Source organism: Anolis carolinensis, chromosome 4, assembly GCF_035594765.1.
Source record: "Anolis carolinensis isolate JA03-04 chromosome 4, rAnoCar3.1.pri, whole genome shotgun sequence".
Classification (NCBI taxonomy): Eukaryota; Metazoa; Chordata; class Lepidosauria; order Squamata; family Dactyloidae; genus Anolis; species Anolis carolinensis.
Window position 1 is genome coordinate 131,206,864 of NC_085844.1, and position 13,827 is coordinate 131,220,690.

At 36.8% G+C, this 13,827-nt stretch overlaps 1 protein-coding gene across 10 annotated transcripts in view; it reads left to right on the forward strand.

Annotated features, from left to right (window-relative positions):
- pbx1 (PBX homeobox 1) overlaps positions 1 to 13,827 on the forward strand; it is a 266,538-nt gene that overhangs the window by 3,317 nt on the left and 249,394 nt on the right. For all 10 annotated transcript variants that reach the window (XM_062979440.1, XM_062979442.1, XM_062979450.1 and 7 more), the window contains exon 2: positions 2,155 to 2,228. In XM_062979440.1, coding sequence (XP_062835510.1) covers positions 2,155 to 2,228 — 74 coding nt within the window. The remainder of the gene's footprint in view (positions 1 to 2,154; positions 2,229 to 13,827) is intronic.

The window sequence follows — 13,827 nt, forward strand, 5'->3', positions numbered from 1 at the left end:
TAAAATGTTTTGTGCATAAAAGTATTATTTAATGAATTTTTTCAGTGGAAGCCAATACATTGATAATGATGTTATTTTCCCCAGCAGATTATTGTTTACATATTCCTTTTAGTGCTGACAGATTTTTTTTAAATAAGAAAAGCATTTCTTCTTTTCTTATAGCAGCTAGTTCCATATTTTAAGGGATTTCAGGGATGTCAGATCGAAATGATGATGATGTTGCTGCATTCTTTCAGTTTTTTAAATACTGTCTTGAGTGCCTGGCCAAATATATTTTGGAAACAGAAGCAATGCTTGTGTACCAGATGCACACACAGAAGCAGTCCAGCTGTGACACAAGAGTGTCAGCTGTTTCAAGCAGAGGATTTGGGGTGCCACTAAAGGCAACAGAGGAAAAGGGGGGCAGATTGATTTGTCACATGGAACACAACACCCTGGGTTATTTTCCTGTATAAGTCCCATTGTAGAGATTGGGAACTGTCCAAAGACTTCACAGACCTTCCGACAAAGAACCTCTCATTGGGTTGCGTTCCTTATTAATCAATGAAGAGATGTTGCTCTGTGCTTTTCCAACTTGGGTACCAAACTGTTTACATTTCCATGACATGTAGCTTTGGCTTAAAACATTCTTCAACCAATGGCTGATGAAATTAGACCTTCTGCGTATAGTAACAAATCTTCACAGAGCTTGTCTAAGAAGGAAGACTTTAAGGAGGCTATGAAATAATAATAACTAGCACCACCACAACCCATTTCTTTCCCTAAATGGGCATCCACTGGGACATAAAACTAATGAACCTAATAAATAGATTCCTCACATGCTAGCAGCTGCAAGAAAGTTGGTACTGCTGGGGAGGAAGGAAGAAAACCGTATACGTTCTAGCTGTTAGTCTGTTCTCTAAGGCAGCAAGGTATTTTGGTTATTATGGTTCGTATTTCAATTTTATAAAAGTATTCTGAATTTAACAACTTGAAATAAGAAAGCAGTGAAATGAGAGCATAAAAGTAATCAAATACCCCCTTTGTTGAATTAAATATGTGCTTTTCTTGGCAGTGCTATATTTTCTAACCTAAGAGCTGAAATTCTATACCTTGGCTTTTCTCGTCAAAGAATTTTTCAGTCTTTTCTGAAACAGCATCTGTGCAAAAACAAAAACAAAAAACTGGAATGCATGATAGAATAAAAAATTGGAGAGGCAGATATCATTTTCTACGTAGTTAGAAAAGATTCCCAATAGAAATAAAAATGGCTCCTAGTATTGATCTGTTAATAGCGAGGCCAGCAAGTGTGGCTTAAGAATGCTTTGAAATCCTCTTCTAAAGTAATTCTCAATACTGGTAGTGTTTGTATTGCCATGGGTATTTGGCAATGCAGACTTGCTTCCTATTCAGTATAAAACTCAAAGCTGTTTTTAACTTGTGTACAATTTGCATGATAGTTTAACTTTTAATATTACTCCTGCTTTAATAATAATAATAATATAATAACTTTAATCTTGTATCCCGCCCCATCTCCCCGAAGGGACTCGGGGCGACTCACATGGAGACCAAGTCTTGTAATACACAATAAAATACAACTACATATCTATGTAGTTGTATTTTATTGTGTATTACAAGACTTGGTCTCCATGTGAGTCCATGTGTATCTACATTTAAAACATATAAAATCATGAAGCATATAATATAAAATAAAAACAATAAACATATACAACAGTAACCAATAGCCAGGCGCAGAGAACGAATTCAAAATTGAAGGCAAGGCAATAACATTTTATATATGCAATATCTTGCATCCTCTAATAAAATGAATCCCATTCATGAGTACTTCCAGACTGATTAAAAAGTCTTGATTTTGTTCTTTTTCTTTCTAGTTTTATACTGGCTTAAAATAAAAGTTGCAGTTTGTGCTCCTGATATTTCTGATTTTATAGTGGCTTAAAACTGGGGAGCTGGAATTAAAAATATCACTGATTGGACTGGGAGCTAAGAAAATATTTTGGAATAAACAACGTATTTATGGATCTTGAAAATAAAATCAGAATAAAACCTGGGGTTTTCTGGTTTTTAATCGGTCTGGATGCATCAATAGTTTAAATCTTTCAAAAAGCTATCTGTGGTATATATTCAGTATAATCCCTTTTGATTTCCTTTTAGAAAACATGCTTTAAACTGTCACAGAATGAAACCAGCACTTTTTAATGTCTTGTGTGAAATCAAAGAAAAAACAGGTAAGGAAAAACCAAATTTTCATTCCATCATTCCTCTTTTTGGTTCCCTTTCATGCCTTTCTTGAGATCTGATTACATACCAGTGTTTCTTTAAAGGAAGAACAAACCAATTGTTTTATGCATATACATAGTTCTGATGCCATAATGAAAAGTTTGTCATTTGTGTCAATGTCATACGGGGAACATTTATTTTAATATGTTATATACCTGATTGCTGTTTGAAATGTTACAGTCAGGAACTATTGGTTGAAAAATTCCCAGTTTTGTTCCTATTCTTTTTGATTTTATATTGGGTTAAAATAATCAGACCTGGTAATCTAATGTAAAAAAAATCTCTGATTTTATTGGGAGCTGATATAAAATATTCTGGGATAAAAAAATGTATCGATCTCCAAAATAAATTTAGAAAGAACAGGAACACTATCTGGGACTTCCTGGTCTTTTTAATTGGCCTGGAAGCACACTGTCATTTAGAAATCCTATTGCTAACACAAATAAAATTATGTATGTTAGAATGCTGCCGACTAGAATTGTTGGGTATTTTAAGGCCTTGTTACCTTATATCAAGTGATGTTTCCTGGTTTGAAAGGTGACAATAATATTAGAAGATTCATTTTGTGTTCGCCCACCTCACAGGACTCCTGCCATGTGCTAATGCAATTATGAAATGTCTCGTGGGGGGGGGGGGGCATTTAAATTTTAAAAGCAACAATTAAAAATAACTGTCATCAGTCAAGGGTGATATTAAACAGATGCTCCAGAGAAGAGTGTGCAGTGACATCTGCAACTTATTTCAACTTCTAGGTTTTTAAACAAATAGAATGTGAGAAATTGTCACTTAGCTCACAGGAAAATGCAATAGCCGAGGGTGTTGTAGAGTTTCCTCTCTGGAGATGGATGATCACTTGCTGTGTGCAAACTAACTAGCATCCCCACTGTTTTTTCCCCCAACAAGACTGTAATGGTCAGTAATTCATATCTCATTCATATAAGTAAAGAATATGTCATAAATGAAAGTGACAACAAATAACGGTTGCATATTCACTTGATATATGCTAGAAAAGAAAGCAGCTTTCTAAAAACCTGAATCTATATGCTTTTAAACTCTGTGTAAATATGATAGCTCATGTGAACAGCTGGGTGAACAGGGATTATTTGATTCCAGCACTCTATATACGATGACTAAGGAGGTCCTTTGTTAAATCTTGTTTGCGTAGCTTGTAACCTAGACAAAGCACCTAGCAATAAAGCCCTTAAGGCTGCAGAGATGAATGCTGACCTTCTTTAGCGGCTATTCATTATGCATCTCCTGCAATATAATGTAAATGGGTATTCATGATCATACTATAATGTAATGCTTCTTTAATTTAGAAATGTGTAAGAACATCCACATTGTCTTAAGTTTAGTGCCATTTTTATATCCTATCTGCATCATCCCACTCAAAACACACACATACACATTGCACCTTATTTCGTTTTTAAACTCCTAACTTACGTAATTTGTTGAGGACTTTTGTCTCAAGTATTTGTGTACCTGTATGTTCTGTCAAATTGCCTTCAACCCCCTCAATTTCATAGAGCTCCTTAGGTGATTTTACCAGTTCCTATTGTGTAGCAATGTTCAAATGATTTTCAGCCTCAGTCTGAAAGGAAAGTGCTTAAGAAGTTGTATCACAGGATGAGAAAACAGAATCTATTGGAGTGTGGAGTCTTCCTATCTCCCCCAAGTCGAATATCTTTGGAAAGGCTGGTATTTGGAGCATGCATTAAAAAAATCTGACTTTTCCTAGCAATTGGATTATTCTAGTTGTATTATTCTCACAGTTGGAGGGCAGCTTGTTAAGCACTAAGGGCCACACACTGGAAATATCAGATGGAGGAGGATGCAACTAATTTGCATATCATTTGCATGCTACTGCTATAACCTCCATATCATTTTAATATGGCTGAACCACTCCTACAGTTTATATGTGTCCTACCTGATTCTTATTGAGCTATATTTACCATTACATATGGGGGAGATCAGAATGGGTCATCACAAATCACTGCAATGCATTGGATCTTGGGAGTCATAAGATTTTTTTTTCTGTGCCTGTTTGTTCTTCATGCATTCTCACCATATATGCTCAGAAAGCCTTTGAAATGAGGCGGGAAGCTTTGTAGTAGGGAGGGGAAATCTATCTTTTACGTGATTATAAGAATTCTGCTTGTATGAAAACATTGAAGGGGGACAAAGGGCTGGATATTGATTATATACTGTAAATTGAACACCACCTGCATGTTGTGCGTGGGAGAGTGCATTAAAAACCCGAGCCTTGTTTTTACTTAATGTTTATAACTAATGCTCATGGCAGGGTGTATGTATATTTTAATAGAGCTTATTTCTATTGCTCATATGGACAAGAGGTTGCATGAGCTACTCCCAGGGAATTCAGAATTGAGTATAATTTTCTGATGCAAGAGGGAGAAGGATGTGGGACTCCAATCCCAGGAATATTCTAGGCAATATTTTGTTTATGTAAAGAATGTATTCTAAGATATAATTTCCCTAGAATGTTATCTTCCAGGGTTCTACACAGTGAGTGCAAGGAAATGAATAAATTGACAAATACATGGGCACATTTAAAATTTTTAATTTATCAAATTACTTTGTGCATGTAAATATAATTTTCTTCTAGAATTCCTGTAATACTCCTCCATTGTTATATGGTTTCTGGTTATGGGGTACGAACTAGTTTGCACTTTACCTCCAGGTTTAATATCCAGTTGGATATCATTATTTTGTGACAGAAATTCCACATACTGGAGGTCAGATAGGGGCATGCAGTGTAGCAGAGAAGAACAATACAACTGATTCGATCAGAATCTTCTTCCTGCAAAATTTGAAAGGAAAAAGGGGGTGCTTTGCAAGACCCAAATTTCACTTGTCTGAAATATTTTCCAGCTATGCATTTGGTGAGTCAGCCAGTGTGATGTAGTTATTTGAGTATTGGAGACTAGAGTGTGAATCCCCACACTGGAAACACACTAGGTGACCTTGGGCAAGTGACACTCCCTCAGCCTCAGCGAGTGTCTGCGAAAAAATCCCTCTGCATAAATTCTGCCAAGAAAGCTCTGCTATAGGGAATACATCAGGACTGACCATTTAGGTATGTTCTAAAGTGCTTTGGAAGAGTGATTAGATTGACAGGACTGCAACTGGTTGGAGGGTGATTACATTAACCATGGAACCTGGCTTCAAACCTCCCCTTGCCCCCCCCCCCCCCTGTCAACTTTTGGTAAAGATGCACATTAGTGCTTCAGAGATCTAGGAGGTCAAAAAAGGGAAAGTGACAGTTAGAAGTAGAAGTAATGAATTGCCCCTCCTAATTAGCCCCCTTGCCCCTCCCAATTCTACAGATAGGACAAGTGCCGACAATGCACTTTGCATTCTGCGGAACCGATGTCACCCTGGGATCTGCTGCATTAAAGGGTTTATCTCGGACTTTTTTGCAACTTTCTTTAATGCACTGTTAACTATTTTAATTTGTGCTGCAATGCGCATTAGTGGCATACGTTTTGTAGCTGCTGCAGTTTCAAGTCATCTTGAAGCTACATTAAATGATCAGTGTAGAGGAGCTAGGGTCGGCATATGTTAGAAATGACTTACAGGCATGAAACAACAACTTGTCATTTGTATAGATGATGACAGAGAGAGAAGCGAGAGAGGGGGAATTAATCTCTTCTCACTGCTGGTGCTCCAGTGTCCTGAAATGGGCATTCACTTTCCCACTATTTGATTTAAGTGGTTCCAGAGGCTTTAGGGAGACTATGACCATTCTTTGCAACGGTTCAGCTAATATTTCACAATGTTAACAGTGCCAGAACAAAACCAAAGTGTCTGTAAAGTTTTTAGAAAAAAAGAGGGCTTTTACCTGCCAAACTGTTCTTTCTTCTTTGCTGACGTTTCAATTTATTTTAAAGAATTTATGGATCTTTTTATATAACTTGCTACATTTGAATCCACTGACATATAAAACTTTTTAGAGGTGTATGAAAAAATATTGCATGTGTCATATCCCTCCATTTTGTTTATATGGTTTAAACCATAATTTTGAAGTAGCAAAATTGCAATTAATTTGCAGTTTAATACATTACTATTTGTTAAACAAAATACATATGACAGATTTTATGATCACGAGAATTTAAACACAGGAGTTGTTTTTATAGTGAGCTGCTCTTGCACCCATAGTCAGATTTTTTAAAATAAAAAGGATGCCAAATTGGAAAGTAATTCATGTTGAAAATAGAATTTTCTGAAAAGAAATAATTAAAAGTGAATTGTAACAGGGATAATTTGTGAGAAAACAAATTTAAAATATCTATTGATCCTGAGTTTCGAGGCTCTTGTTTCTGTGTTTAAAACTTCATGGCTCTGAAGATTAACCTGAGTTTTTAATCTTTGATTGTGTCTACATATCTGTCTACATATATTAAAAATAATTTAATCAAAGCCATTCTCCTCATTTCCATTTTTTAACAGCTTGTGCAAAATGTATGCACGTTTCAAGCATTTCAGAATACGGATGTATTGTATTTTCATATGTAGTGAAGTAAAAGTGAATACTGTATATACTCTTGTAGACATTTTTTCAAGACTTTTTGAATGCCCGGGTGTGTAAGTGGTGGTGGTCAGGAGTGACTGAGATGGTTAATGTCAGTTAAAAAAATAAAATAGACCCTGTTTCTCATCTTTCACCTTTAGATCAGCAGCAGCTTTCTTTACAAGGAGAAAAAATATTTTCAGACTTCTTTCCCTTTAACATCCTGTCATATAATTTCAAATTTGTTTTTAGTAAAGTATCTCATGTTGGATTTTATCTCTAACACTATGATTTTCTATCCATATTTAAAAATGATATTTCATTAAAATAAAATGAGAAAAAATATTCTATAGGGAACCAAATGCTCCTGAATTTCCCCTTTGTTCCAGTAACTCTTTATGTAGGGAACCAAATATGTAACTAATTAATGTGTAATCATAAAATCATAGATGATGGGTCAGGAAGTCTAACCCCCTACTCAATGTAAGATCTCCAGCTAAAGCACATTCAGCAGGTATCTGTCCAGCATAGTTTTAAACACATCCAAGGAAAGAGACACCACAATCTCTCCAGGCATTTAGTTTCACTCCTGAACTACTCTGACAGTCAAGAAGTTCTTTCTAGTGTTAAATTGAAATCCTGTAACTTCAAAACTTTAGAGCTGATCCCATCTTTCTTCTGAACTAGCTAATCCCATCTTTCTTCTCTGTGACAACCTTTGAAGTATTTAAAGAGTTCAGTCATCCTACCCCTCTCCTCTTTTTCTCTTCATCAAGTTGAACATTTCCAGCTCCTTCAAACCTTCTTTATATGTTTGTTCTGCATATCTTTTGTTGTCATGGATTCATAGAATCATAAAGTTGGTTCCTTCACTGAACCCATTGTAATTTGTCTATATCCTTCTGAAAACAAGTTGCCCAGGAATGAAAGCAGTACTCCAGATGAGGCCCTGCCAGTGCAGAATACAATGGGACAGTTACTTTCTTAGACTTGAAACATATGCTTGTATACAAGCTAAAATGACTATGCTTTTATGTAGTCCTGGCTCAGGTTCAATTTAAAATCAACAGTAATCCCAAGGTCCTTTTCACATTTACTACTGCTGAGCCATGTACGTACATGTACGCATTTGTTTTTTTTCTGGCCTAAATGTAACTTCCATTTTATTAATTTCTACAAATTTCCTAGTTTATCACGTCCTTTTGATTCCCCTTCCCCTTATATTCCAATGTGTTAGCCACCCCTCCACATTTTATATAATCTACAAACTTGATAAGGATTTCCTTCACCCTGTCATCTACAACACTGAAAAATGTTGAAAGGTAATAGTCTAAGGACAGAACCCTGAGGCACACCCCACTTGAGACCTCCTCCCAGTTTGAAGAACAGTCATTGATGAGAACTCTTTGAACACAGTTTTTCATCCAATTATGGTTCTATATTCTAGTCTATCTCCACCTATTCCATATTTAATCAGTTTGCTAATATGAATATTATGGGAGACTTTATCAAGTGTTTTGCTGAAATTCAGATAAATGACACCCATTTGCAGGAGGAGAGCCTCCCCAGAAGATCGAAGAGACCATGCAGGTTCATAGGGGGAAAGGCGGTCACAAAGGTAGGCGGGTCCCAAACCATACAGGGCTTTGTAGGTGATTACCTGAATCTTGAATTGGGACCGGAAAGTGAACGGCAGCCATTGGAGCTCTTTAAACAGGGGGGTTGACCGCTCCCTGTAAGTTGCTCCGGTTAGCAGTCTGGCCGCTGAATGTTGGACTAGTTGTAGTTTCCGGGCCATCTTCAAGGGCAGCCCCACGTAGAGTGCATTGCAATAGTCCATTCTGGAGGTAACTAAGGTGTGGGCCACCATGGCCAAGTCAGACTTCACGAGGTACGGTTGTAGTTGGTGTACAAGTTTTAATTGTGCAAAGAAACAGATCCTTTACAGGATTTTATTCCATTTAATGCTGGGTTAAATAGAAAAGAACAGCATGGTTTGGAGAACTCTTACCTCAGGTAACCTTTGCTGTCTCCCAATCCTTAGTTTTTCATAAGCATTGCATCAATGAGATCTGACTATATCTAAGCAACCCCAGTCTCTCTATGAGAAGAACAGTAGCCAATTCATTTGAACAGTAGCCATTTCTCTCTTTCCTCCACATTTTAGGCTTGGCTGCTCTAATTAAATTGAAATGAATTAGATTGAAATGTAAGAGTTACAAACAGTCAAAAAATCCAAGGGGCATATGCCATATTGGGTGGAATAATGTTAATACTGTTGTTGCAGTTACCTGCTAATGTTTACAAGAGTAAAAGTTTTATAGAGTACGAGTTTTCTCAGATGATATCTCCTTTAATTTCCTTAAACATCACCCAACAGAAGTATAAGTCCATGAGTTCAGAAATGTTGGTATAGCTTATTTCTTTGTAGCTGTCACTGGTGTTATCCCCTCCCTCCCATTTCTATGAGCCAGGGAACTGGTTAGAGTAGCTGGATCATATTTCATTTTATGTATGGCTCATTCATGCTATAGAAAGAACTTAGAATCATACAGCTGGAAGACATTATAAGGGCCCGTCCAGTTCAACCTCCTGCTATGCAGTATTGCGCAATCAGCACACTTGCAACTGGTAGCCATCCAGTCTTTGATTTTTTAAAAAATCTCCATAGACAAAAACTCCTTCAAGCTCAGAGGCAGCTTATTTCACTGTCAAACAGCTCTTACCATCAGAAAGGTTTTCCTAATGTTTAGGTGAATCTCTTTTCCTTCAACTTGAATCTGTTGCTCCATGTTTCTGGAGTAGCAGAAAACAAGCTTCCTTCCTTTTCAATATGACATCCTTTCAAATGTTTAAACATGGCTGTCACATGTCCTCTTAATCTTTTCTACAAGCCAAACGTATCAAACTCCCTAAGCTGTTCTTCCATCACTTTTGCCATTTTGTTTTCTTTGGAAACGTTCTAGCTTGGCAATATCTTTCTTGAATTGTGGTGCCCAGAACTGGTTACAGTATTCTAGGTGAGAACTCCTCCTCTGGTTGTAGTTTTCTCAACGCAAACATCACATCTCCAACCTATCTGATTCATTACGGCGCATTGCGAAGTAGGTGTTGAAGTGCCTTCTTTGGAAAAGCAGCTGTATTGAGGGCTGTGTATTTTTTAAAGATTAGGTAACACATCTCAATTCATTTACTAGTTCAATAAACACATGCAAATATTTCATATTAGACAGATTTCTTGTAAATTTATTTGGGGGTGAAATACGTATATATTTTATCTTGCATATTAAGGCTGTGTTACACAGATTTACATTTTCCCCAAATGTAACTAAAGTTAGACTAGTGGCCAGGCAGTTTTAAATCATTTTCAGCCATCAGATTCAACTTGATTCTTGTCATTGAAGTTGGAATGGGTTATCCCTACACTCAACCCTGATCTATTTGGCCCTGTAGCTATTCACTCTTGCCTATCTCTGCTTGGAGTTCAACCTTAGCATTAATCTAATTGTATGGGAAAGTTTCATTTTGGTATTTTAAGAATTTGATAGGGCATTTTTGAAAACTAAGCCTGTGACCAAATTATGGCAGTATACCATACTTTTTCTGTACTGTGTAAACTGAATGTGTATATTAATAAATACCTATAATCAGCAAAAATGCGCCAAATACGTTTACTAGTTCCTTATCAGTGTAAAAATGCTTCTATATTCTCAATGGCTCCTAATTCCTCTACCTACCTTTTAGTGGTCTCACAAGCTTTAATTTATTCAGTGTACAATCTCTTTACTCAGCTGCTTTCTGTAATTTATACCTAATACTGCCTGCTGTCTCAAATTATTTAACTCTGTAAGGCATTTAGTGAGAGATTGGGTACAGAATCACTATGCAGAATAAGACTTGGTTAGGCAGTCTGCCTTTCACATTATTAGCTGGATTTTAAAATGTGGCCTTAATCAGATACTTCCAAAGGAATGGATGACAAGAAGAATTACACAACTAGGACCAGTTTGCAGTTATTTGCTTCTTTACAAACAATACTTGTTTCCAGTTGTATGAGCTTTTCATGGCTCCCACGTAATCAATTCCTGTGACCATTCCAAATAGTATTGCTTTGTTTCTTAAAATGGTTGGACATACGGATATGAGCAGTCCAACTTACACTTTAGTTTCTTCATACAGGTATGGGCATATGTGTTCATATGGAATTGCCATATCAGATTGAGAGGTACCCCTGTGCTTGCATAAATTCAGTAACAAAATTAGTTAATATAGGGAAACTGGAATGCTGAACCATTTCTAATTATTTATCCATCTGCAACCACTACAAGAAGAATTCAGGATATCTTCACTGCATTCAGATGCAGCATGACCATAAGACAAGATATCATGGCCTTTTCAAGTGATGCATCTTGGGTGCTTTTAATGGCTACAGAATGGGAGGCAGAAAGCTCTGATCTAACAGGGAAATATTTATGTGAAAGCCCCACTGAAACAAACAGAAATGTAGGTATCACTATAGGGGAGCTTTGGAAGTACAGGTGAGTATATTTCAGACTCTATGACCAAATAGCAAATTCATGACTTCTGGGGAAATGTGAATTGTTGGTGTATGTGGAAATCATCTCAGAAGTGGGGGAATTGGCCTTGTGGACAGCATGTGCTTTAAGTTTATTGTAATTTTTGTTGGCTTCATAAATCTAAATATTTTCAAAAAGAGGATGGAATGTGGGAGTGGGAAAGTGAAATTGCTACTAAGTCTTTGTTAGTATAGGACAAGGGCTACTGAATGTTTTGTGCTCTTTGTTCTTCCAAGCTGGATGAAATCCAACTGTGAAGTTGACATTTAGTGCCTATTCATTTCAAGATCATCTTTTTTTAATTCAGTGAATTATTGAGTAAATATCCTTCTTGAGACATCGAGATATGGTTAAGAGTGAATGTAACTAACAGAGGTTTCTATCCTACTCCCCTCAGCTATTTCTTGCTATTTACAGAGCCTGTGTTCTTATGATACCCAACATTTCCCGAGGTACTTGGAATTTGCTTTCTCCCAGTTTGAGTCATTCTTTAACATTTGCACACCTGGAGTATCTTAAGCTTTGCACACAGAACAGCAAAGTGGAGCCCCACAGCTCTCACCCACCTCTTCAGTTTGGGCGATGATAAGAATTGCAAGATCTATGTCCCAAGTAAGAAACACTGGTGTCTACAGAAACTTTCCCTATCTTGAAATTCTTCAAGAGAAATCTAAGCAGAACCAGGGGACTGATAACTTTTAAACACTGGACCTCAGTGTCACTTTTTCCATTTCTGCACCTGCATCTGTTCCTAGCTTGGCAGTACAAGCTACTGCACGATAAACAAAAATTCCTGCACTAGCCAGTTACTCCTTCTTCTGGGGTTTTCCAGTTTCAGTGGAATGCCAGTCAGATTGGTGAAGGACTGGTTGTTGCCACTGAAGGATCTTGCCTTGTCTTCTACATAAATTGCATACAGTGAAGCCATATATGAGTGTGACACCCCTAAATTAGAGTCTTCATTTCTGGAAACTAGTCTGGTAACAAGTGTTTATCCCAAGATATGTAGGTATGAAAAATCTAAATGTGCTGACTGCATATTTAGCCTGTTTTTAAAAAATATTGAAAACTGTGAGAGTGTAGGTTTTTTGTACTGTATTTATATTTAGCTATAATTGTCTAGCGCAAATACTTCAGAGTCACTCTGCCGGCTTTTGACTCACTGGGCACAATTTGTAACTGTGTATTTGTCTTGCTATAGTTTTTTATTGTGTCAGAAGCGAATTGAGAATACAGTTATAATGTATAGAAAAACTACAAAATTAAAAACTTGGCATTATACTAAATTTCCTTTGACCACAAGCTGACCACTTCAAGTGCCTTTGGTGTCGCTGTAAGAAGGTCCTCTATTGTGCATGTGGCAGGACTCAGACTGTACTGTAGTAAGTCAGTGGTTCTCAATCTGTGGGTCCCCAGGTGTTTTGACCTACAACTCCCAGAAATCCCAGCTGGTTCATCAGCTGTTAGGATTTCTGGGAGTTGAAGGCCAAAACAACTGGGGACCCACAGGTTGAGAACCACTGTAGTAAGTAGTCTGCGGTTTGCTCTTCTCCACACTCGCATGTCGTGGACTTCACTTTGCAGCCCCATTTTTTAAGGTTAGCTCTGCATCTCATGGTGCCAAAATGCAGTCTCTTCAGCACCTTCCAAGTCGCCCAGTTTTCTATTTGCCCAGGAGGGAATCTCACATTCAGTATCAGCCAATGATTGAGGTTCCAGGTTTTAACCTGCCACTTTTTGACTCTTGCTTGTTGAGGTGTTCCTGTGAGTATCTCTGTAGATCTTGGGAAGCTATTTATTGATTTAAGGCTTTAAACTTTTAAAGCAGAAGGCCGGTCCACAATCCTTCAGACTGTGGAGGGACTGAATTCTCATTTGAAAAAAAACCCAAACAAATTCCTGTGCACATGGCACATGTCTTATTTGTAGTACAAAACAACAACAACAACAATGAAAGAACAATACAATATTTAAAAATGAAAACAATTGTAGCCAACATAAACCTATCAGGATTTCAATGGGAAGTGTGGGCCTGCTTCTGGCCAATGAGATAGTCAAGTTAATTAGGATTGTTGTTGTTGTGCCTTCAAGTCATTTCAGACTTTGGGCGAGCCTAAGTCTAAAATTATTTATTTATTCATTTACTACATTTATTTATTACATTTATATCCTGCCCTTCTCACCCCGAAGGAAACTCAGAGCAGCTGTATGTACATACAATATATTATATTATTAGCATAGCACAATATTAGCATTATATATTACTATATCGAACTATACCACTATACTGTAATATTATATGTAATATATAACCTATAATTAATATTATTATATGGTATTATTAGTATTATATTGTATAACGTTATAATATTATTATCAATATTATATGTATATACAATATATTATATTATTTAAAATGATATAAAAATATTACTTATT